This window comes from Mastigoproctus giganteus, chromosome 1, assembly GCF_048544385.1.
Source record: "Mastigoproctus giganteus isolate SK-2022 chromosome 1, ASM4854438v1, whole genome shotgun sequence".
Classification (NCBI taxonomy): domain Eukaryota; kingdom Metazoa; phylum Arthropoda; class Arachnida; order Uropygi; family Thelyphonidae; genus Mastigoproctus; species Mastigoproctus giganteus.
In genome coordinates, this window is record NC_143575.1 from 154,461,025 (window position 1) to 154,488,027 (window position 27,003).

The 27,003-nt window shown below is 37.2% G+C and overlaps 1 protein-coding gene across 6 annotated transcripts in view; it reads right to left on the reverse strand.

Moving 5' to 3' along the window:
• Positions 1-27,003, reverse strand: part of LOC150091205 (voltage-dependent calcium channel subunit alpha-2/delta-3-like) — a 1,918,419-nt gene that overhangs the window by 839,474 nt on the left and 1,051,942 nt on the right. For all 6 annotated transcript variants that reach the window (XM_090374703.1, XM_090374689.1, XM_090374699.1 and 3 more), the window contains 2 exons: positions 24,850-24,930; positions 13,258-13,332 (listed from right to left, as the gene is read on the reverse strand). In XM_090374703.1, coding sequence (XP_090230829.1) covers positions 13,258-13,332; positions 24,850-24,930 — 156 coding nt within the window. The remainder of the gene's footprint in view (positions 1-13,257; positions 13,333-24,849; positions 24,931-27,003) is intronic.

Here is a 27,003-nt window from a genome sequence, read left to right on the forward strand (position 1 = left end):
CGACCAGGCTAGCTGGGGGGGGGGGTAAAGTGCCTGCCTGGCAACCCAAAAGTTGTGGGTTCGAATCCTGCCTCGGGCTTGGATCAAAGTACTGCAAAACCCTTGGGAGGTGCATTTTGGTCACAGAAGCCAATGCGCCAACAACTACCCAAAAAAAAAAAATAATAATAATAATAATAACGGATAAGACCATCCCGCACAACAGATCAGACATAACCCTTGTGGACAAGATGGAAAAGGCTACCTACCTGATTGACATAGCAGTACCCAACACTAGCAATGTCCAGAAAACCCATGAGGAAAAAATTAGGAAGTACACGAATCTGAGACGTGAGATCAAGGAGATGTGGCATATGGAAGAAGTATCAACCATCCCAATCATCGAGTCAACCACCAGTATGTTACCAAAGACTACATAGCAGCCTAGCAGCAATAGATCTCCAAGAGAACATCTACAAGGAACTCCAGAAAGTCGCAATTCTGAACATCTGTAGGATAGTCAGAGATTTCCTCAACCGACAGTCTAACACCAGACATTACAACCACCCTGTATACTTGGTAGCAGTACCCATCACAGTACTGCTACCAAGTGGAATCCCCCAATCAGGGAGAAATAATATAAGAACAATAATAATAATAATAATAATAATAATAATAATAATAATTCCACATATAACACACATACAGCACACTCCACCAGGCCATAAGGAAGATAGATAAGTGGTATACCCACTCAACCTAAGCGAGGAACCTCCACCCACATGAGGATAGTCAGAGATTTCCTCGACCAACAGTTGTTGTTGTTATTTGGTTTTTAGGAGCATTAGCAACTAAGGCCATATTGCTCCATGATATGCGGTGGTCATTCCCTGACCTTTCCGCATCCTCCGTATTTGGTGGTGACGGGCTCGAACCCCGGTCTAATCAAGAAGCGTGTGCTACACACTGCTGCTCCTTCCCACCTGGCTACGACACTCGACCAACAGTAACACCAGATATTACAACCACTCTGTGTACTTGGTAGCAGTACCTGTCACGGAGTGGAATCTCCCCAGTCAGGGAGAAATAATAGCAAATAATAGCTCTTATAGCAACAACAATAATAATAATAATAATAGTTAAAGTGGACCCAGAGGATTTATTCAATTTTGCAAGACTGGCTGATAACTTTATAAGCACCACTAAACTAAACTTAAGTAAAGCATCACAAATCAGAGCGACAAGTCCTCAACAAGACCAAGTTGAGATTAAAACTTCTTTAAAGCAGGAAATTAGTCAAGAAAAAAAAAAAAAGAAAGACCTTTTGGAGCTATGCTCCTTTTTTGGGCAATGAGGAGTACAAAACTTTTATCGAGCATGTTTGGGGGAGCACAATGAAGATAATGAGTGTTATGATATGGACAGTGACTAAAAAGCTGCTAAGCAGAAATCTGCATTTAAATGTCATTTATTTTATTTAAATAAAAATAAAATTTAATCATTATTTGGGTTATTCTTCCCACCAATTTTATCGCTCCCTCTCAAACCAGCCTAGCTGCAATCATCAGGATTAGGTTACAAAATTTATTCATATGGATAAATGAGAATCATAATGGTTTTCTACAAAGTATTTTTCCCTATGCTTTGCATTAGAAAATAGAAATCTCCTGGAAAACAAAATCTCCTATCAAAGAAGCAAGAATTAAGCATTCTTCATTTAATGAAAAATTTTTGGCATTTTTAACATTTTCCATTTCTGCTCCTCAATTAATGCTATCAACAATAAAATTTGATTTGATTTGATTTTCATTTTTTATGGCACACAAACATCAAAGGTTATAATGTGCCAGGATTAATTTAAATTTACAAAAAAAAAAGAATAAGAGTTTGGTAACCCATGAAAAAGATTATCTCGTCAAAAGTTGTATATATATATATGCATATGTATAAATAAGTAAAAGGCAATATAAGGGGAAAATATACTTCCTATTTCATTTTTGTCTGTACATATTAGTAGTGCATAAAAAGTAAAAAAACTGCTGACACACGGTCATTGTCAGATAATTTCTCACTGAGTGTATAAGGCTCAGTCAGATGTTTGCACGTTTTATTGCTAAAAGCAATAAAATGTGCACTTCCAAAATTTGGATAGTCTTTTAAAACAGGCTTGATAGATAAAATGGTGTCACACTGCTCGCTATTTATTTGGTTATTTGGTTTTTTTTTTTTTTTTTTTTTAGGATCATTAGTAACTAAGGCCATATTGCTCCGGGGATATGCGGTGGTCATTCCCTGACCTTTCCGCATCCTCCATATTTGTGGTCACGGGCTCGAACCCCGGTCTAATCAAGAAGCGTGTGCTATGCACTGCTGCTCCTACCCACCTGGCTACGGAGGCACCACACATTGCTCACACACAGGATTGTATTGGTATTGGTGTTTAAGGGCACAAGGGCAGCTGAGGCCAAAATGTGCCAGTTCTTATATCATTATCTTAAAGTAATATAATTTTTTCCATTTTGGCATCAGAGGAATTCATATGTATTTGTTTCAGAAAGGTATACAGTTCAGCTAGGTTGGCAATATTTCCAATCATGTGGGTAAGGATAATGGTTCTTGCAGTTGTAATTGAGAGTGAAAACTATTTTTTCTGAAATGGGAATAGTGAGGACAATCTAAAAGTATATTCTTGACTGTAAGTGGTAATGTGCAATACATGCATTGGGGTGGGTCATCCCCCATGAGTAGAAACAAAGGTTAGGTGCATGTATCCTACCCTTAGTCTTGCTACTACAACTTCTTCCTGTCTATTTTGTCTGAAGCTGGAAATCCATAATGTTGGTTCTTCTTTGATTTGGAGCAATGTGTTATTCCTTTGTGACTTCCATATTTCTGACCATTGAATGTATAGACTTTTTTATATACTTCAAATAATCTATATAGTACTTGATAATTTGCTGGTGTTGTACTCTTTGGTTTTTTGGTTGCCTGATCTGCTCTCTCATTACCTATGATACCAGAATGCCCTGGAATCCAGCAGAACTTCACTGAATGATTCCTACTTCATAGATGGTTTAAACAGGAAATGATTTGTTGTTTGATGGGAGGCGATACTGAAGACATTGCCCAATGCAGACACTGCCTCATGGAATTGGTGGATATTACACTGCTAGCACTGTGGAAAGCATTAATATTCTGTAAGGCTAATTTGATTGCATATATCTCTGCAGTATAACTGTTATATTCAACTAGTAGCGATATGGAGACTGTAAAAGAAGGATAGACAGCCGCAGCACCAATGGCAGAACCTGTTTTTGAGCCATCTGTAGAGGGCATGTTCCTTATGTAGTTGTTTGATATTTTTATCTGCCAGGGATTTCTTACCCCCACTGCTGAAAGTGGGTATCGCAGTGGGGGAGATTAACAGACCAGGATGGATCAGGAACATCAGTCTCTTGAAGTATGTTATCAAAATCAATATTCCAGATGTGAAGCAAATCTTTTATTCTAATGCCAGCAGGTCTATTTTCAGTCGGTTTACTGTTATAGAATGTTGTCCATTCAGGGTTGGAAAGCAATGATCGACCAGGATGAACTGGAAGGCTTTGTATTTTAGCTGCATAATTTAGAAGCAACATTTTCCTTCTAAGGTGAAGTGAAGGTTCGTGTGCCTCTACATACAGATTCTGGACAGGGGATGTTCTAAACACACCCAGAGCGGTACAAAGGGCACTGTGTTAGATGGTATCAAGTCTGATTAATGCACTTTTCCTAGCTGAGTATACAACAGCATCATAATCTAAATAAGGCCTGATAAGAGCACAATACAAATGTAATAGAATGTGTTTATCAGCACTCCATGTCATAGCAGAAATGGATCAAAATATATTAATGTTAAAATTAATATCAATATTAAATGTAGGAAATGAAGATTACCGGTGAGAGGGATCAAATCTGAGTTCTGGTTCTGGGTGTAGCTTACGCTTTTTTGCAGAAGTGAACTGCAATTGTTTTTTGTTCTCATAAATGATATCCATTCTGCAATGCCCATGTCTCCAACTTACTTATGGAAATCTGCAGCTGTCTTTCAAAGGTATGAACACTTTGTGAATGGCAAGGTATAGTAAGATCATCAGCATACATATATAGTTCTACAGTACTGGGGATGTTCTGTGTTACAGTGTTCGGTATAAGTGAAAAAAGAGTAGAGTTAAGTACTGATCCTTGTGGGACACCTTCTTCTTGAGTGTAGGACTGAGAAAGTACAAATTGATAGCAGACCTGAAAAGTTCTGTGTTGAAGAAAATTTCTAATGAATTCTGGAAAGTACCCTCACAATCCTATGGAATAAAGTTATCGCAACATGCCATACCTCTAGGTAGTGTTGAAAGCCTTTTCTACATTGAGACTTACCATTACAAGATGTTCATTTTTGACATAAGAATTATGGATGTTAGTCTCAGGCTTTCACCATTAAATCCAAAGTGGATCTATTTTGTCAGAATCCAAACTGACTGCTGTTCATCAGTGCTTTACTTTAGTTTCAAGAATCCAGGTAAGCCATCTGTGTATTCTTTTAGGATTTTACTTAGGCAGCTGGTTAGAGAGATACTTCGGTAATTTTCTGGAAGTGAGTGATTTTTTCCTAGATTAGGAAAGGCTAAAATAAAGGAGTTAGTCTCAGGCTTTCACCATTAAACCAGGAAGATGGATATGTACCTTCAGGAAAAATCTGGTTATAGAACATTAATAGTAAATTCAAGCCCATACTGTTTATATATTTTAGCATTACATAAAATATTCCATCAGGTACAGCTGCACTGTTGGGCGATATATTTATTGCTGTTTGCAGTTCAAATAGGTTAAATGGTTGATTATAGGCAAGATATTGAGTAGTATGGAATTTTATCTTGCACCTTTCAGCAGAAGTTTTGATTTGAAGAAAAAAGTTGCCATATGCTGAAGTGGCAGATGTTTGGTAGAAAGTCTCTGCAAGGGTGTTAGCTATTTCTTCAGAAGAAGATATTTCCTGTCCAATTTTGGTTAAGATGGGAGAAGGTAGATATTTGCCATTTAATTGCAGAATCTTTTTCCAAATGAGTTGAATGTTAGTGTTCTTTATAATAGTGGGGACAAACTGTATCCATGATTCCTTTTTGGATTTTCTTATAATTTGTCTAGCTTTTGACTTAAGCCTTTTATATTGAATTAGGCTGTTGGTAGTTGGAAACTTTTGCAACAGGTTCCAGGCTTTATTTTTTTCCTTTATGGCATTGGTACAAGCTTTGTTCCACCAGTGTTTGAGGTTTTTATGTTTACATGTGGATGCTTGAGGTATTGCTTTGGAGGCTGTGGTCAGTATTTTCCTGGTCAGTATATGTTCTATGACATCATCAGCAGTTTGTAGTTTAATCAATTTGCTATCAAAAGAAAGACAGGTTGAATACTTTTCCCAATCAGCTTTCGAGAAATTTCACTTAACCCGATCATCAGGGCATGGGGTTTGTAGTGTTTGGATTCTATATACAATTGGGAAGTGAATCATTAAAAACTATCCATTCTATACTGGGATACAATATGGGGGAACAGATTGTTAAATCAATTGCAATATAGGTCCAGTGGGAAGTACAGTAATGTTATATTCAGTTGGTCTAGTAATGTCTCTATCCTCTATTGTCCATGTGGGCTGATCCCCCACAGTGGATGATGCACATTGAAGTCACCCAGGATACAAAAAAGTGGTGGTATTTGTTTTATTAGGTCTTCTAGTTCTTTGAACGTGCACATATTGATATGGAAGGTACGGTGATAGTAGAGTTAGAATTTGTCCAACTGATACACGTACTGCAACAGCTTCTAAGTGGGTCTAAACCAGAATGTTCCTAGAAGGTAATTTATATTCAAATAAAATTGTGACGCCTCCAAGTGCAGTGATGAAGAGTTTCTATCTTTTCTGTAAATGGTATAATTTTTGATTGATGAGTTACTTTTGGAGTTAGATTAGTCTCTTGTAAGCAAACGCTAAAGGATTATATTGGGAGATTAAATCACAGATGTCATCGGTATTCCTGCATAAACTTCTACAATTCCATTGTACAATGTGCTGCATTATCTGGGTTTGAGGAGAGAAGGTGAGTCTGTCTGTTTCTTGTGAGTGGTTTGCTTTTGACAGTCATATTTCATTTTATCTTTTCTACGAAAATTGGGACGTCCGGAATCTGTACTCTCTTCTACATCATCAGTTTGACCAGGTGAAAATCCAGTCTTCATATCATCTTCTGCATGAAGTTCAAGGACTGTCTCAGTGTGCAGTTATATCTTCAGAGTCCATTTATTTGAGTTTAGCTTTTGCAATTCAGTGGCTTGTTACCTTTGTGACTTATCAGACATTTTATCACATGATGAAATTTTAGGCGGAACTGTGATAGGGGTATTACTTTTTTCATCAACTAGAACAGGTTTGGTGGTAGGTTGAAGTGTTGATTGTACAAATTGTGCCCATTCTGCAATGGATGTATTGGGTGGAATTGATACTTCAGTTTGTGTTGAAACAGCTTGGCACTTTAGCATAGCAGAAGCATACGCACATATTGGAATTGTTGGCTTTATTTGAAGTTCAAGGACTGTCTCAGTGTGCAGTTATATCTTCAGAGTCCATTTATTTGAGTTTAGCTTTTGCAATTCAGTGGCTTGTTACCTTTGTGACTTATCAGACATTTTATCACATGATGAAATTTTAGGCGGAACTGTGATAGGGATATTACTTTTTTCATCAACTAGAACAGGTTTCGTGGTAGGTTGAAGTGTTGATAGTACAAATTGTGCCCATTCTGCAATGGATGTATTGAGTGGAATTGATACCTCAGTTTGTGTTGAAACAGCTTGGCACTTTAGCATAGCAGAAGCATACGCACATATTGGGATTGTTGGCTTTATTTGCTTTCTTGCTTCTTGATATGTGACCTTATTCTTGATCTTATACTTTTGTATTCTTTTTTCCATTTTCCAGAGGTTGCATGATTTTGAATATGCCGGATGGTTGCTCTTGCAATTCGGACATTCTGGAGTCTTTGCAGTACACTCTGTTTGTGAAAGACTTTTTGACCCACAATTAGGACAAGTAGTTTTGCCTCTGCATGTTGTCTGGGAGTGACCAAATTTTTGGCACTTGAAACATCTTAAAGGGTTTGGAATGTATGGTTGGATACAGCAGTGCAGGTAGCCTGCTATAACTGAGGTCGGCAAAGTTGGTGTACTAAAGGTCAATATAATATTACATGTTGTGACAAACTTATCGTCCTTCCGCATCATAATTCGTCTTGCTTGAATTATTTTCTGTTCTAGTAATTCCATGACTATTTCCTCATTGGTGATGGTCAAAATATTCCACTCACTTATCACTCCTTTTGAGGAGTTCAGTGTGTTAAGTGGTGTGACTTTATTGGGATTCTGCTTATAGAGAACATTTAGAATGCTGTGCTTGCATGGTCTCAATTAAAAGATCTCCTGACTGGAGCCTTTTCACCATTTTTGGTGTGCCTGCTGCATTCTCTAGACATCTCTGGATGACAAAGGGAGAGAGTTTGCTTACCAACTGAGTTGATAATGAATGCATTATCAGAAAAGCTGGTGATTCTGATTTGTTAGAGTCTTTTTCATTCTTTTCAGAAGACTGAGATCATTTTCCATTCTGCGAGTCTCAGTATGTTGACAGCCCGTTGACTGTAGTGGTGGACATGAATTGCAGTCCACTGTTGCTTCTTTTAGCCCTGGGAGCAAGAGCTTTTCCTCCAAGGTTTCCGGCCCTGCCACGGGGAGGCAGGAGCAGTGTCACCTAGACCAAGTGGCTGGAGAATTTAGTTTTTTTTTGTGTAAAAATTAAAAAATATACTAGGAAAAGAAAGGTGATTTTCCTTTCTGGGTTCTTACTCAAGATCTGTTAAGTACAGAACCACTTACAAAGAACTGGGGATGAGAAAAACACTGGAAAAAGAAAACAGAACTAAATCACTTAGAAAGATAACTACATATGAAAAATCGCTTGGCACTCGGGACTTCACACAAACAGAAGCATCATCAACGATCAGCAGAAAACAATGTGTCAGAAGAATGTATGGTTGGATAGGACATAGTCTTATGTGGAGCCGAGTAAGAACAACTTCCTCTTTATGATCCCTGTGCAGACTAGACTGCCGTGGTTTTATTACAGGCTTAATCGGATAGAGTTTGTTTGTTATCTGTCCATGCGACTTGTCTTGGCACTGAGAATAAATCTTGTTATGGATTATTTGCCTGTAGGCTGTATAGGGGACTGACAGGCCAAGATTATTTGTCGAGACTGCTGATTTGGCTGCATTATCAGTCAATTCATTTCCAATAATGCCGATGTGGCTGGGGATCCAGAAGAAGCAGATGTCAAATCCACCTTCATTGAGAGAGCAAATTATCTGCTATATCCAGTACAGAATTGGATGATTGTTGTGTCTCATCACTGACAGACCCTCAACAAATTGGTATATATAGAATAGAAAAGAATAGCGAAAGCTTCAAAAGCGGTACTCACCTTGAAATTAATCTGCGATGGTTTACTTAGGTAGCGTGGTTAATGTTTAAGTTGAATTGTTAAATTGAAAAATTAAAAGGGAGGGAAGTAGGTAAAAGTTGACTGAGTTAAATAGGTGCAAGGAAATAGAAGTGTACACATCCAATCCTTGGTTGTCATCGAAATAAAAGAAAAGAAAAGAATAGTTAAAAACTGTAAGTGAATCCGGTGAAGCCAATAGTCTTTACGAGGACTTTCGTTAGTTAAAGAACGTCTTCAGTTGGCAATGTGTGGGGAGAGAACGTGCATGGTATTTTAAGAATAAAAAATTATACTCTCGTGATGCCTTTTTTGACATGTGGGAACTTTAATGTCGAGAGGTTCCAAATTGGGGAAAGATTGAAGGGGAGTTTAGAATTTAGAATTTTGAGGTTAGAGTGGTGCTTGTACCATTCAATAACTAGGGCTTCATATTGAAGTATTCTGTAGCTGGATTTTAGTTTAATAATCAGATAAATTTCCTAAATCTTACTATCTATATAACAGGCACAAAATTAAATACGAAAATTTTCAGGAAAAATACAAACACCGGCAAATACTTACATTTTGCTTCTCATCACCCTCTAAACACTAAAAAGGCAGTTTTATATAACCAAATTCACAATGCACTAAAGTATAGTTCCTTACCCACTGACCTTCACAATGAAATATAGTATATTACTGACAAATTTATATCCAGAGGTTACCCCCACCAACTTATTTTAAATACAATCCTTAACGCTAAAAATAAAATTAAATCTAACACCCCAACTAAAGACAAAAATAAAACAAACATCCGCATAGTCCTCCCTTACCACAATGAACTAGCAGGACAGTTCCGATGCCTATTTAACAACACTGATATCTCCCTTGTTTTTTCCACCTACAACAAATTAGGATCCTTCTTCAGCACCTATAAAGACACATACAAATATCCTACAAACGACCTTAATAATATTATATACCTCATTAATTGTCAACAAAACTGCAACACATGTTATATCGGAAGTACCACTACTAAATTTGGCTCATCAAAAACATCCAACACCCGTGCCTACTACCATTTCCATAGTCTCATGTCTAACCAATCTGTCACAGAACTTACAACTCATGCCCAGACTCACAACCACAACCCGCTCATCGACTCTGCCATTTCCATCATTAAACTAAAATCCAGCTACAGAATACTTCAATATGAAGCCCTAGTTATTGAATGGTACAAGCACCACTCTAACCTCAAAATTCTAAATTCTAAACTCCCCTTCAATCTTTCCCCAATTTGGAACCTCTCGATATTAAAGTTCCCACATGTCAAAAAAGGCATCACGAGAGTATAATTTTTTATTCTTAAAATACCATGCGCGTTCTCTCCCCACACATTGCCAACTGAAGACGTTCTTTAACTAACGAAAGTCCTCGTAAAGACTATTGGCTTCACCAGATTCACTTACAGTTTTTAACTATTCTTTTCTTTTCTTTTATTTCGATGACAACCAAGGATTGGATGTGTACACTTCTATTTCCTTGCGCCTATTTAACTCAGTTAACTACTGAGTTTACTATTTAACTCAGTTTTACCTACTTCCCTCCCTTTTAATTTTTCAATTTAACAATTCAACTTAAACATTAACCACGCTACCTAAGTAAACCATCGCAGATTAATTTCAAGGTGAGTACCGCTTTTTAAGCTTTCGCTATTCTTTTCTAGTCTATTAACACGGTACTTGAAGATTTATAAAAATTTCGTATTGGTATATATAATAACATGATGATATTGGCGTGTTGTTATGTGGTCCAATGCTAACTCTATAGCATGCAGTTCTGCAGTGTACGTGCTGCATTCAGAGGGAATCTGCTCAGACAGACTACAGTAAAAAAAAAACAGCAGTAGACCTCACATATGTTTCTGACTTCAAGCCATCTGTATAGACAGGCAAGAAGTCAAAGCTTTTGATACTGTTGACATGGAAGACTGCTGTACAAATTGGAGCGGTATGGCATTAAGGGTAAGTTGCTAAAATGGATAAAAGGATGGTTGAGTGTGAGACGACAGAGAGTAGTCATCAATGGATACTGCTCTCCATGGATGAATGTTATTAGTGGAGTTCCCCAGGGTTCAGTGCAGGGGAACTCCACTTTTTTTTTTTTTTTTGGTAGTTGTTGGCGCATCGGCTTTTGTGGCCATAATGCACCTCCCAAGGTTTTTGCAGTACTCTGATCCAAGCCCGAAGCGGGATTTGAACCCGCAACCTTTGGGTTGCCAGGCAGGCACTTTACCCACCTGGCTAGCCCGGTCGGCCTGGGAACTCCACTAATAACATTCAGTTATAAAGAAGGGCAGTGCGATTGGTAAGGGGAACAAAGGGTTGCTCTTACCAAGAGAGGCTTAAGTTCTGCAAATTGTTGTGCCTGGAGAGTAGACACATGAGAGGTTGTTGTTGTTTGTTATTTGGTTTTTAGGAGCATTAGCAACTAAGGCCATATTGCTCCGGGATATGCGGTGGTCATTCCCTGACCTTTTCGCATACTCCATATTTGTTGGCGACGGGCTCGAACCCTGGTCTAATCAAGAAGCGTGTGTTACACACTGTTGCTCCTTCCCACCTGGTTATGGAGGTGCCACACACACATGAGAGGTGATCTGATTGAAGAGTGTAAGTCCTTGAATGGGTTGAGCAAGCTGAATGCTGATGGGATTCTTCCTTTTGCTCAGATTAAGAACCTGAGGGGGGCATAGATTCAAACTGAGGAAAGACAGTTGTAGACAGATGTGCAGAAATTTGCCTTTAGCCAGTGGGTAATTGATTAGTGGAAGTTGATAGCCTAAATAAATTTAAGGCTGAGTTGGACAGGCGTTTGGAACGAATGGAGGGGTGAAATGGTAGTTTTTTTTTTTTTTTTGGCTGATACTGCGTAAGCTTGCTTTCTTGCATTACATGCCTCTACTAATGTTAATATCCAAAGAAGTAAGGAAAAGGGGAGGTAACTGCATTACGAGATCATCAAGATCTTTCTGTTAGATGTCAATACCAGATGAAAATTCCAGGCTACCCAGATATTATACCAGCACTGCCACCAGCCTGAATCCTATACCATTGGACCTTGAGGGTAAGGCATGGCATTTCAATGCCCCTACCCTCATCGTTGACCCTTGCAGGTGAACCCACCAGTTGATTAATCCTAACCAGGCTATCCAGAACCACCCATCTTGTCGAAGCAGGGGTCAAAGTACCATGCTGAAGCTGGACCCCCTCAACCAGCAGGATCCCCCTTTCCAAATTTCCACAGTGCACAGCAAACATGCCAAATTCCATTTATGTTAGCCTGGAAACCAGGCTGTGGGCACTGGATCCCACTGATGCTAATGTGGAAGACCAACAGCTTCACTGGGAGGTCTCCTCACCACATACAGGTGCCCATGTAGAGGGGATCAACAATACAAATGGCATTCAACAAAAAAAAAAAAAAAAAATTCACAACATATGCTCAATTTTACAAAATTATAGCCTTTTGGGTGTGTGTGCCCACGCCCACACACACAGAGCAAGACAATCCCTCAGAACTGTTCTCAAATTCTCTAACTACTGACTGCCTAAGAGCCAGCAGAGAGAGAGAGAGAGACCTGTACCCATTATTAAATATCCTTTAGGAATCACCAGAAAAATTAATCACAGTGTGTTAAATCTGGTGGTGGAACCTCATATGAACTATCATCTGCAGAACTTTCTGCCTAAGAATTCACAGACTATTTTTGCATAGTGAACTTGTGCTCCATCCTGCATAAAAAAGCAAAGAATTTTTCTTTTAGCTGAGTCAGGAGCTTTCTCCTGTCATAGGTCCCTATTTACAAAAAAAAAAAAAAAATGGTCCAAGAATACCTCCTGCACAAATTTCAGTCCAAGTTGTCAAGCTATGGAACATTTAAATCATTGTTAAGGAATAAATGGGGGGGGGAGGGGTTAAGAAAGTAATAAACACAACTATGATGATTCCAGAACAGGTGCATTTATCTTATCAAGGTTTATCTTGAATGCAAGATAAACCTTGTATTCAAGTTCCTTGATGATTCCATTTAAACTTGTTATAGGTACTTTAAGAATCCAAACTTCATTTTCTTTTTTTGAAACTTCTATCAATATATTCTCTCTTACAAGTTACAAATTAGCAGATGTCTAAAAAGTTTCAGTATATTGCACACTGTTCCCAAATCATTAAACTTTTTCAACATTTGTTTTATGATCTTTAGGATGGGTAGTTTATATCCAAAAAGCTTCTTGAACTGGCACGCAAATTCTGCATGCCACTTTACAATTTGAATCCTCTCTGTGACTCAGGGAAAGGCTCATGATAATTTTCCTATGTTAAAATTATTCTGAAACAATAAAAAAAATTATAAACTATTTTCAAAATAACTTATACATATTTATATCAGAAGTTATCCAAAGTACTTTCCTTACCTATGGACTATCCTGTATATATGTATGTATATATACGCGTGTATGTGTGTGCAAAATCAGCAGCTCTCACATGTGAAAAATATATTTATACATGCAAACCCACATATAAAAACATACAGGTTAAAAAAATCCTAGATGACTGTAAAAATGTCTTTTTTGTTAATATAATCACATATCAAATATCATTTGATGCATGATATGAAACAATTGTGATATAGAAGGAAAATTCTCTAAACTTACCATGGGTCGGAGATCTGGGTGATAAAGAACATAACCATTGTTTGTAATAACAAATGAATAGCCATTGACACCCAACTAGAAAATTTACAAATATCAGATTTAAAGACAAAAGAAAAACTTATCCTTAAATATACAACTTATGGTAAAATACAAAAATATTCAAAATTATGAGTTTTTCTTTGTATTTTATTAGTTAATAAATTGGGGGGGAAGGACCCTTATAATTACATACTGTCAAAATATCTTATGTTAATATTTTTCAAACTAGCAATAATAGTGTTGCTACTGTAGTAGTCATGCTGCACAAATCTATTGCTGAGCCAACAAAATAAAATGTGCTCATTTCACTTTTTACAAAATACATCGCACATATTTTCTTCTGTAATTGAAACTATTTTTTCATAACATTTTGTAAGAAGCAAAATGAATTTAAAAATAAAAACAGCATGAACATTAATGTTGTGAATTGTTAAGTTCATTTCTAAATACATTAACAATACCTTTTTTAAACTACCTTTGGCATCTGTATATCATCACAGGAGCAACATTTTCTTGAATTGATCATAGTAATAAACTTGGTTCAAAAATTTTAGTGAAAATAACTAGAAATTCTTTCATGTTTATTGAAAATAATCTTGAAATTATTATCATCATTCTTTGATATCTTACACTTATATTGGTTATAGATGATTTTGATTTATCCATCCCATGTAGAGAAAAATGTTAAAAATAAAGACATTTGCAGAGGTCCATCATTACTTATTCAAAACCATTGGGACAAGATGTGTTTAAATTGTTAACAGGAGAGACTGCTTCTACAGGGATGGGATACACTTAAATAGAAAGGGTGCAAAAATATTTGCTGATGCTACCAAGGCAGTGTTAGGTGGGTCGGAAAACTCCTAGCTTGGGGGGATAACAAGGACTAATAGATTAACAGTAGCCACTGGCAGAGGTGAAAGTGATTCTTGCACTGCTTCTATTGGATTGAGCAGCAGCCTGGGAAAACAAGATGCAGGGTATTTCAGAGAATGCTGGGAGTCATTGCAGTACAAGTAAACACATGGGTTGTGTTAGGGTAGCTAAGAATAGGAACAGGTGCATGTATACTTGTGTGTACACCAAAGCTAGGAGTTTGGTAAATAAATTTGATGAATTTGAGGTATTGCTCAAAACATCAAAGGCAGATAATTGTTCAGATATCAGAGACTTGGTGTCACACAGATATAAGGAATGCAGAACTGGAATTTGGGGAGTACAATGTGTACAGAAAGCATAGACAGGATAGGAAGGGAGGAGGGGTTATGCTATTAGTTAAGAAATGCATATAATCCAAGGAAGTGAAGCCAGTCGACATCGCCGGACTGTGTAGTGTTGAGTCAGTTTGGTGTGACATAAGCATGGGGAGATAACAATTGAGAGTAGGAGTGCACTACAGGCCTAATGACTCTGATGAGTATAATAAGAAACTGTACAGGGAAATAGATTGGGCCAGTAAATCAGAGGGTCTTATAATGGGGAATTTTAATTTCCCAGATATTGACTGGATTTGTGGGTTGGTACTCACACACTAGCAAGGCTTTTGTGGATTTACTGGATGATTGTTTTCTACATCAGCATGTTCGGGAGGCAACTAGAGGGAGTAATACTCTTGATCTGATTATCAGTAGTGATTCTTCATGCATTAAGCATCTGCAGATAATGGAACCACTAGGTGGCAGTGATCACAGTGCGCTGAAGTGGGATTTACTCAGAGGTAACTACCATCAGGGGTAAAGGGAAGGGTTTTTGCGTTTGTAAAGGTGACTACGATGGTCTGAGACAGTATTTAAATTCTATACGGTGGGACCAACTGATGATGTTACCAACAGCAAATTCAAAATGGGAAGCATTCAAAGAATTTATCTTGGAAGCTACTAGGCTTTACATACCAACTAAGAAATATTGTTCAAGGTTTAGGCCTAAATGGATGTCAGATGAACTAATGAGACATATGACAGAGAAGAAAAATGCATGGGATACATATAAATTAACGGGTGACATGGAAGCCTATGATAGATATAAGTTGGTCTGTAACCAAGTTACAAAGGAGATTAGGCAGGCAAAGGCAGATTATGAGAAATCCTTCGCAAAGGATGCAAAGAAAAACAGAAAAGAGTTCTTTACCTACGTAAACTATAGAAGGAAAGGGATGAATCAGATTGGTCCACTGGATACTGATGGTTGAACTGGTGATGATCCTGCTCAGGTGTCTAACTAAATGAGTATTTTGCATCTACATTCACACATAAGGAGTTATTCAGGAAGTGTATGTAAGATGTGAAGTAAACTCTGGCAGTGAGATAGATGATTTTGTAATAACTGAGAGGAAAGTGGAGGAGAAATTGTCAAGGATAAACATAAAAAAGGCACCCGGGGTGGATGGGATCTATCCAGTTATATTAAAGAAGGCAGCAAAGGAAGTAAGCAAACCCTTAGCCATAATTATGAGAGCTTCTTTGGACCCATTGACTGGAGATGTGCAAATGTGACTACTATTCACAAAGGAGGATCAAAGACTGACACAAGCAATTATAGACCTGTGAGTTCTTTAACCAGTGCCTCCATTAATTTTCCTGGAACTTCTGTTCTAGGAAAATTAATGGAGGAACTGGTTAAAGAAGCATTGCAGGATCATCTAGACAAGACTTCAATTATAGCTTGGACATAGCATGGTTTTGTTAAGGGAAAGTCTTGCTTGACCAATTTGATTGGATACTATGATGAAGTCACAAAAGAACTGGATGCAGGGAATAACTTTGATATTATATATTTGGATCTTAGAAAGGCTTTCGATACTGTTGCACATAGAAGACTGCTGCACAAATTGGAGCAGTGTGGCATTGGAGGCAAATTGCTGCTATGGATAAATGGATGGTTAAGGGGGAGAAGACAGAGAGTGGTAATCAATGGACACTGCTCATCGTGGACTTATGTTATTAGTTTAGTTTCTCAGGGTTCAGTGTTAGGTCCATTGTTGTTTTTTGTTTTTATAAATGATATTGATGATGGTATATCCAGCTTAATGTCCAAGTTTGCAGATGATACAAAGGTTGGCAAGGTTGGTAAGGACACTGCTGACAGTATGCTGCTGCAATAGGATCTGGAAAGGTTGAGCAGATGGGCTGAGAGCTGGCAAATGAAGTTTAACATTGATAAATGTAAAGTACTACATAGGGGAAACAGTAACCCCAGAGTAACATATCAACTCTGTTGTACTACACTGACAGTGGTAGAGAATGAAAAGGACCTGGGGGTAATTGTGCAGGCAGATATGAAGTTTTCTGAGCAGTGCAGAAGAGCTGCAAGAGTAGCTTTTGGTGTCTTGTCAATGATATACAGAAATGTTTCTAGCAGGGATAAGGAGGTGATTATTCCCTTGTATAAGGCAATGGTCAGACCACACCTTGAGTACTGTAAGGTCTGGAGGCCTCATTTTAAGAAGGATGTAGAGCTGCTGGAACGAATACAGAGAAGGGCAACACGATTAGTGAATGGAACAAAGGGTTACTCTTATGAAGAAAGGCTTAAGTTTTGCAAATTACAGTGTCTGGAGACTAGGCACCAGCGAGGTGATCTGATAGAGGTGTATAAAGCCTTGAATGGTTTGAGCATATTCAATGCTAATGGGATTCTTCCTCTTGCTCAGAATAATCACCTGAGAGGGCATAAATTCAAATTGAGGAAAGACAAGATGTAGGATAGATGTGCGGAAATTTGCCTTTAGCCAGTGGGTAGTTTGTTGGTGGAACAGACTTCCATCCTTTGTTGTGGAAGTTGATAGCCTAAATAAATTTAAGGCTCAGCTAGACAGGTATTTCAAACGAACGGAGGGGTGAAATGGGAGTGGATTTTTTTTTTGGGTGAAGCTGCATAAGCTTGCTTTCTTGAATCATATGCCTCTACTAATGCTAATGAGGAATTTTTTTTTTTTCCTTTTGGATTTCAGAATGGTAGTACAGAACAAGTACCATATATTACCGTAACACCTTAGCAGAGTCTGTTGCAGTATCCCATAACCAGATTGGTCCACTGGATACTGATGGTTGAACTGTTGATGATCCTGCTCAGGTGTCTAACTAAATGTCAATGTAAACATTAAACATTGTAACATTTACAATGTAAATATTTTCATTGTAACATAAACAATGTAAACATTTTCTGCAGAACTGTTAATGTAAACATTAATATTTCTGCAGAAACCCTTATGAATATTCACAATGAGTGGAAAAAATGAAGACTATAAATAGTATTACAGTTTATTTGTGCTGTAATAATTTGGTAAATGAAATAGTGGAATAAATATTAATGATAAATATTCTGGTACAGTTTATTTATAAGGAAAACACATCCAATAAAACTTCAAATTTACAAACTAAGCTAAATACCTGTACATATAGATGCAATAAAGGTACATTATATCTGGCTTGAGTAACCTGGAAAAGAGAGAATGCTTCATTATAAGCTTGGAGATGGATATCTGAAAATGGGCGAGGAACAGGGTTCACAAGTGATGAAGTAGCACTACAACAGAACGACCTTTTTTAATGACTTCTTCGATGTCATCTGTCTCATTAACATTGGTTTCTCTCTTTAATTGAGTAAACTGCTATGATCACTTGCACATCATTCAAGGCCATCAATTAACTGATCACATATTTCACCATATAGTCAATGGTGATTATACCGGATACATGGGGTGGTTGTTATATCCAATTACTATTATTTATCAAGAAACTCTCTAGCTACCCTACAGGTGTTTAGGATTGTGACTTACTGGAGTTCCTTACAAGTGCTCCCTGCCAGGTCTTTGCTGCTAGATTCTTTGTAGGCTCTTTGGCACCATGCCACTCCTGACATGGTGATCGGGATGGTCATTACTTGCTTCATATACCAAATTTTTCTGACTTCCTGTCTAAGGTCTGTGCACTTCCTGATCTTTTCCTTGTAGGTTTTCTGGAGATTGCTGGTGTTGGTCACCACTATGTCGATCAGACAGGTAATCTTTTCCTGATTGTCTGTAAGGTTTATGTCTGGTCTGTTGTGTGAGATCATCTTGTCCATTTTTATGGCATGGTCCCAGGATAGTTTGTATGTAGGGATCTCTAGTATAGCCTGAGGTTCTTACTTGTAATATGGTATACTTTCATTGCTCAACCAATATTTGTTTGTTAGCTTGCAATGTTGCAATCTTGACATGCTATGAGTGCAATGAGGGTGATCACCCTATATCCCAGAGTGATATACTGGAATGTATTTGGGGCAGGGGACATTATTGACATGGGTAGTGTGTAACCCTGGGGTCCTTGGTGATGTATTTTCTGTATTACCTGCTGTTGATTAACTTGGCTTGGAGGGCAAGCACGAATGCTTCTGTTTTAGGGAAGAGCATTCTGTTGGTGAGCCATGAGTTGGAAGCCTTCTTATCTATATAGTCAGAAGGGAGATCATTATAGTGCCTACCATAGAATGCCTTCTTTGCCCATTTTTCTGTCTTTGTTTCTTCCATCTGGGTGGGTGGGTGAGAGTAAGCAGGGTGTGCAGTTTGCCTACCTTCCTCATAGCCTGGTTGATAGGGGAAGTAGGTCCAATGAAGTGACTTTCTTGATTGTTCTTTTCAATGAGGCAGGATTCGAACTGGGATCCACAGATTGGTGGGCTGACATCATAATCACTAGGCTAATCCTCCCATTTTTAATACTACTATTACTACTACCATTATATTAAAAAAAAAACATTTTCTTTATGAGATTTTTTCCAGGTACTAGTATCAAGTGCACAAGACGGTTGTTATGTCCAGCTGTTATTACTGTTGGTTGAGGAACTCTCTCACTATCCCACAGGTGTTCAGGATTGTGACTTTCTGGAGTTCCTTGGTATTCTCAAGGAGACCTATTGATGCTAGGCTCTTGTGTAGGGTCTTTTTAACACTATACCAGTTGACACGGTGATCGGGATAGTTGTTACTTGTTCCATATGCCACATTTCTTTGACCTCCTGTGTTTGTTTGTTTGTTTGTTAATTGGTTATTAGCAGCATTAGCAACTAAGGCCATATTGCTCCGGGGATATGCGGTAGTCATTCCCTGACCTTTCTGCATCCTCCATATTTTGTGGTCACGGGCTTGAACTCCGGTCTGATCGCCCTCCTGTGTCTTAGGCCTGTGTACGTCCTCATCTTTTGCTCATAGGTTTTCGGAAGTTTCCAGTGTTGGACACCACTATGCCAATCAGATAGGCAGCCCTTTCCTTCTTATCGATGAGGGATTGTCTAGTTTGTTATTATGGTGTGGTTCTACTACAATTTGTGGGTTGGAACCTCTAGTAGGGACTGCATACTTGTAATATATATAGATATATTACAATGTATATTACTTGTAATATACATAGACTACTATAGAGAATTATACAAGGAGCGAGGGAATGATACCAGCAGTGGGGAAGATGGATTGCAAAGTAGCAACACATACGACATACCTGATATTCTTCCTGATGAGGTAGAACATGCATTGAAGAAAATGAAGAATCGGAAAGCCCCGGGGGAAGATGAAGTTACTGTAGAGTTGTTAAAATTGGGAGGAAGAGACATAACACAAAAACTGGCAAGGCTCTTCACAAAGTGCATTAGAAAAGGTGCGATACCTATGCAGTAGAATAATGCAATCATAGTTTTGCTGCATAAGAAAGGAGATAAATCAGAAATTGGAAATTATAGACCAATTAGCTTGTTATCCCATATCTACAAGTTGTTCACAAGGGTCATTATTAACAGATTAGAAAGAATACTTGATGAGAATCAACCGAAAGAGCAAGCTGGCTTTAGGACAGGATTCTCAACTATGGATCACCTTCACGTAATATCACACCTAATGGAGAAAGCAAATGAATATAAAACACCATTATGCCTGGCATTTGTGGATTATGAAAAGGCATTTGACTCCATACAGCATAAGGCAATGTTTCGGGCACTGGAAAGACAAGGCACAGATACTCCATATATTATGATTTTGAAGAAAATACATGAGAGTGCTACATCCTTTATTAGACTAGACAAAGACAGTAGCAAATTTAAAATCGAGAAAGGAGTTCGACAAGGAGACACAATATCTCCGAAGCTGTTTACTGCTGCCCTTGAGGAAGCTTTCAGAAGATTAGACTGGTCGCAGAAAGGAGTCAATGTGAACGGAGAGTACTTAAACCATTTACGATTTGCAGATGACATTGTGGTCATAAGCCACGATCCCAAAGAATTAGAGGAAAATCTTAATCAGTTATGCACAGTTAGTAAGGATTTTGGACTAAAGATGAATATGGCTAAAACAAAAGTAATGATGAACAAGTATGCCACGGAAAGGGAAATAATGATTGAAGGAGCAGTAATTGAAAAGGTTGAGTCATATACTTATCTGGGACAAGTTATTAGCTGTAATAATGATAAATGGCTGGAAGTCAAGGGAAGAATAAATTTTGGATGGATAGCATTCAGGAAATATAGTCACATACTGAAGAGCAACATCCCAGTTTGTCTGAAACGTAAAATAATGAATCAATGTATACTCCCCACCATGACTTATGGAAGTGAAACTTGGGCACTCACAAAAAGAATGGAAGAGAAGGTAAGAACTACACAGCGAAGAATGGAACGAATTATATTGTTAGATAAGAAGAGAAACACATGGATTAGGCAGCAAACTCAAGTAAAGGACATTCTTATCAAAACTAAAGAACTAAAATGGTCTTGGGCAGGACACATAGCTCGAAGACATGATAACAGATGGACTAAGAAATAACAGAATGGTACCCAAGAGGAGTTAGAAGAAAACCTGGAAGACAAAGGCGGAGATGGATAGATGAAATTCATGAGTTTCTGAATGGATAGTAAATGGATGGCCAGTGCTCAAAACAGAAGGAACTGGAAAGTTGCTGGAGAGGCCTTCATCCTGCAGTGGATTGAAAATGGCTGATGATGATGATGATGATGATGACTTGTAATATAATACACCTTCTTTAAACAACTGGTATTTCCTTGATGTATTATCTAGTAACCTGGTTGTGTCTATAAGTGTACTGCATAAGTGTACCGATTGATGACTTTTGAGGTTATGATGAATATCGTGGCGAGATCCAATATTCCTTACATTTAGAGGGTACAGCTCTAAAACGGTGTTCGCAGGCCGGCTGATAGTTAGTACACCAGACCAAACCTACTGGTAACTCTAGGAGGCTTCAGGATCAGTTAGTGTATAATCTTGATACCTCTACTCTGCTTGATAGTGACTGGAGGGAGTCCGAGTAGTGTGTATGCGGGGAGCATTGTCGAGGCCATGTTATGTCAAGGATGTGGGTATATTCTTACCACGTGTACGCCATATCCAAAAATTTCATTACTTCATACAGCAGGTCCCACCTACTTTTTCTTACTATTGAATACACCATGAATTGTCAAACTAATAGAGTAAGCTTATTTGCTATGCAAGATAAGCTTACAATGCAAGAACCACTTCCAGTTCTACCTACAGTAAGCACTTCCTAATTCATTTCACAAATATACGTGGTCTCAATTCTAATCTCAACGATGCCCATTTCCACTTGCAGTCTGCCAAACCCCATGTACTTTTTCTGACAGAATCTCAGTTATCGGTTGATTCAACTACTGCTCATCTCAGATGCCCAAATTATTTGCTGTATGATTCCTTTCACCTCAAAGGTGGTACTTGTGCATATGTCCATTCTGATATTCTTTTTTTTTTTTTTTTTTTTTTTTTTTTTGATTTGGTAGTTGTTGGCGCATCGGCTTCTGTGGCCATATTGCACCTCCCAAGGTTTTTGCAGTACTTTGATCCAAGCCCGAGACGGGAATCGAACCCACGACCTTTGGGTTGCTAGGCAGGTACTTTACCCACTCGGCTAGCCCGGTCGGCTATTCTGATATTCCCTGTCAGAGACTTGGCAATTTGGAATCTCCTCTCTTTGATCTTCTCTGGCTTAAAATCTCTCTACCTCATTGTGTCAAATTCATCTGTTGTCTCTACCATGCTCAGAACTCCACTAATCACTTGGAGTTCTTTGACTTCCTCTCTTTGCAACTTGACTTTCTCCAGTCCAACTTTCCTAACAGTGAGGTAATTTTCCTTGGTGATTTTAATGTTCACAACTCCATCTGGCTTCTGTTTTTTAGTCACACCGACCGAGCTGGTCGAGATGCTGAGGCTTTTGCAATTACAAATGACCTTGCACAGATTGTTCATTTACCTACAAGAATATCGGACAATTCTTATCATACAGCTGACATGCTTGATCTTTTTCTCACAAACTCATGGTTGAAGTGATTGGTCCTTTAGCCACCTCATATCACAACTAGGTGATTGTGTCTTCTCCAATGGAGTCTTTATCTCATTGCTATTCCCAACCTCGTGTTGTTTGGCATTACAAGAATGCAAAATGGGATGACCTGCGAGATTTGTTTTCTTCTTTTCCTTGGTCGGATTACTGTTTCAAAACTTCTGATGTCAATGTTTGCTCAGATCTTGTCAGTGAAATTATTCTTTCAGGAATGGAATCCTTTATCCCAAATTCCACTTTAAAATCTCGTCCTTTATCTAAACCTTTATCAAATGAGCTAAGGCTGTTCAAAAGAAGAATGTTGCATATCGTAATTGATTTGTTTCTAATTCTGAAGTTGTGATCTGAAGTGCCTAAAGGACCTCTCACTTTGACCGTGTGAAAAAGATCAAGCGTGATGGCTGTATGATTAGGATTGTCCGGTATTCTTGTAGGTAAATGAACAATCTGTGCAAAGTCATTAGTAATTGCAAAAGCCCAGCATCTCAACCAGCTGGGTCAGTGTGGCTAGAAAACGGAAGCCAGCTGGAGTTGTGAACATTAAAATCATCAAGGAAAATTACCTCACTGTTAGGAAAGTTGGACTGGAGAAAGTCAAGTTGCAAAGAGAGGAAGTCAAAGTGCTCCAAGCTCTAAGCACGGTAGAGACAACAGATGAATTTGACACAATGAGGTAGAGAGAGATTTTAAGCGAGAGAAGATCAAAGAGAGGAGATTCCAAATTGCCAAGTCTCTGACAGGGAATATCAGAATGGACATATGCACAAGTACCACCTTTGAAGTGAAAGGAATCATACAGCGAATAATTTGGGCATCTGAGATGAGCAGTAGTTGAATCAACCGATAACTGAGATTCTGTCAGAAAAAGTACATGGGGTTTGGCAGACTGCAAGTGGAAATGGGCATCGTTGAGATTAGAATTGAGACCACATATATTTGTGAAATGAATTAGGAAGTGCTTACTGCAGGTAGAACTGGAAGTGGTTCTTGCATTGTTTCTATTGGAACATTAAAGAGCACAAAAAGCAAGGTACCAAGATGACGCTCATCAACCGGTGCAATACCACCACTTTGCGTATTGGAGGCTTTGAAGTGGTGAAACCCATGTTTAGTCTCTAGAGCAAAGTTTCCGGCACCCCCCCCCCCCATACTTCTCCTTCAACCCATGCACGGTACTAAGTACTATAGGTTTTGATACCTTTCGTGCTTGGGGTTTTCATAAAAAAAAAAAAAAAAAATTTCAAGGCCTGCTGTGGGTTGTCTTGAAACAAGGGAATACATGGGCTGTGTTAAGGTAACTAAGAGCTATGGATAGGTGAAATGAGATTTTTTTTTTTTTTTTTTTTTTTGGATGATGCTGTTAAACATGCTTTCTTGCATCATTTTCCACTATTAATACTAAGTGTAGAACTATATTTTACTTAAAGCTAGCCTAGACATTCCACAGAGAAAACTTGGCACTCAGACCACCATAGTAGATTACCTCTAATGCCACTTTTCTCTAATTCAAACAAAAGCAAATCACAATTTTTCCAAATTCCTGTAAGGTTACTGTGATAAAAAACTAAATGCAAATAGCGTGAAACATCAGTAGAGGGTGTAAAGATTATTTATTCAATTTGCACTCTTTGCAGATAGCAAAAGTGTTAATGGTTTACATTATCAACTTTGCTAACATCAAATCCTTTCACCATGACCATAAAATATTATGGTCATGGTTATAGTAGTAAATGTTACAAATATAATCCTCACTAATAGTTTGTTGTTAAGAAGTATTGATGTAACATTGCAGGAGATGAGAATGTGAAAACAAAAATTTTTAGATAGCCACAATTAAAAATAAAAATCAATTACAATTATTTTTATACTGAAATCAGCAGGCTGTAATGTGTCAGTAGTTGACTGAAGGTTTTCCAAAAAATGTTTTCTCCCTATTAGCAATTTTTTAAAAACACTATGATCAAGTGTGTGATATTTCTCTTAAAATAAAAATAATAATATAATTATTATATACAAGAAGCAAGATTATGACATCTCCAAAAGGAATAAAACCATTAAGAATTTTGAAAAGCACTAAAATAGAAATTCCATAAATATTAAAAAATGACTAATTGTATTATTTAAAACTGATCTGTTATGAGTATAACAGATGAGTATAAATTGGCTATTATCATGTAAATCAAAATAAAAATTCAAAAGCTAAATTAAATACCTTATATGCAGCAGTTAATTTCGTGATTTCCCGTATAGGAACATCCGTGCCAGCTACCCCTAGCAAATCTGCAACTCTCATCTTTACAGAATGAGAAAATAAATTAGTAATGATATAAAAGAGAGACCTGAAAATTAAATGCCTCATTAATTTTAAATTTTAATACAATAATGGCAAAAATAAGGAATCTTTTCTTTCCATATCTCTATATAATTCAAAAAGAAAGCCCCATTAAAATATGAGATACCAAAATTCATTTTGATTTAAGTATTCCATGTCTTTTCTAATATATATTCATGTCATTTATAAAAATTATCAATATATATATATATTGTATTTTATTTATTTATTATTATTATTATTTATTTTTTTTTTTTTGGCACACTCATGGGATGCCACTGTTGCAATATATAGATATATATATGATGTAATATAAAAGTTAAGCAAATGTAATAAAAATAAAATAAAATAAATAAAAAGCTATCATTAGAGGCAACAAATGCAAATCCTCCACATGAAGCCTAATTATATTTGATAATTAAAATAAATCTGATATTTAAAATAAAAATAAAAACATCAGCCAGTACTGATCTAGAGTGCTGTCTGTTCTATAGATTATTTCTCGCTGCATAAGGACCACCGCCATGCAAATCCTCTGCATTGGTTGATCTATCGGAGAATGGTAGGGTGGTTTGGTTCTTCGATATTTCCGCCTTTGCGATGATTTGTATGACGATTGAAATGCAGCGATTCCATGACCATTATTGGCCTCGTGGTCCTCTGTCGATATGGGGCATGATGGTCAGTCTATCATTTTGATATTTTAATTTTTTGTAGTTTCTTTAACCCCCCATTTGGTGATATTTCACGTCTTTTGGAACTGGTACCTTCTGGGGAGGAACCGCTAAATTAATTATAATTGGCATTATTTAAAATTACATCGTTTTTATTAATTGGGTTTAATGACTAAATTATACAGGGGATTAACGACTACTTTTTTGTCTTATTACCCTTTCTTTCCCTTCCCTGTTTGTTTATTTTATATTATTTTACGTTGTGTTTCGCTCTACTTTTTTGCCGTACTACTGGCTGATGTTTTTATTTTTATTTTAAATATCAGATTTATTTTAATTATCAAATATATATATATATATATATATATATATATATACATATATTGCAACTAAAAATTAAAATATCTTTTAGAATTACATCAGTGTGAATATTAATATTCCTCCAGTATGATATTCACTTTCAATCTTTATCACTGATTATTTTTAATTGGGGAATTATAGCCATTAAAAACCTTTATCATTCCATGTTTATTTACAAAATACAAAAATTACTTTTGTATTTTGTAAACAAATTAGTATGCAGTAATTTACTTACAATATTACTGCTTACTAACTCCTCTGAAGAATTTCCATATATGTTTTAGCTTAAATTTCTCTTAGATTGTACACTGGAAGTAGACAGTGATTTGGTAATTTGCAGGTGCAAATTACCAAAAAAGATAAAGAATAAAATTATGAAGTCACCATCTTCTACTGATTCTTGTCCCAAAAATAGTGAATGGTGAATTCAAGAGAAGACAGTGTATTTACATGTACTCTGCCTGCCCTTATATTATTTATTTATTATTATTTTTTTTTTTTTTTGGCACACTCATGGGATGCCAAAAACAAGTATCCACATATGGCCACTGTTACAAAAAAATATTCATAACACAATCAATAACATGAGGGGGGGAGAGGCAACGCTTTAAATGAATACAGCAATGCAGTGGGAGTTATTATCAGAGCATAGCTTATACCAGTATTTTAATGTTGTATTGATATTAAATAGCCATGAGAGAGCTTAAAGGCTTCCTAGAAAATATTAAGGATGTGTGTTTCAAATTTAATCCCATACATTTTTTTTAATAATGCTGTTTTTCACCTGTGTTTTTCCTTTGTTTATCTTGCTTATCAAATAAAAAGTTCCAAAGATAACTAATGGAGCCTAGTGAATAATGAAAACAGTTAAATAATGGAAGCTTCTTAAATCTTGTTTCAAGATGAAAAATCAAAAAAGAAACTGTTACTAACATTAGCCTAACAATACCCATTCAGATGAACTGCAAAATTTGATTAAGATCATAAAGAGTGATCTTAA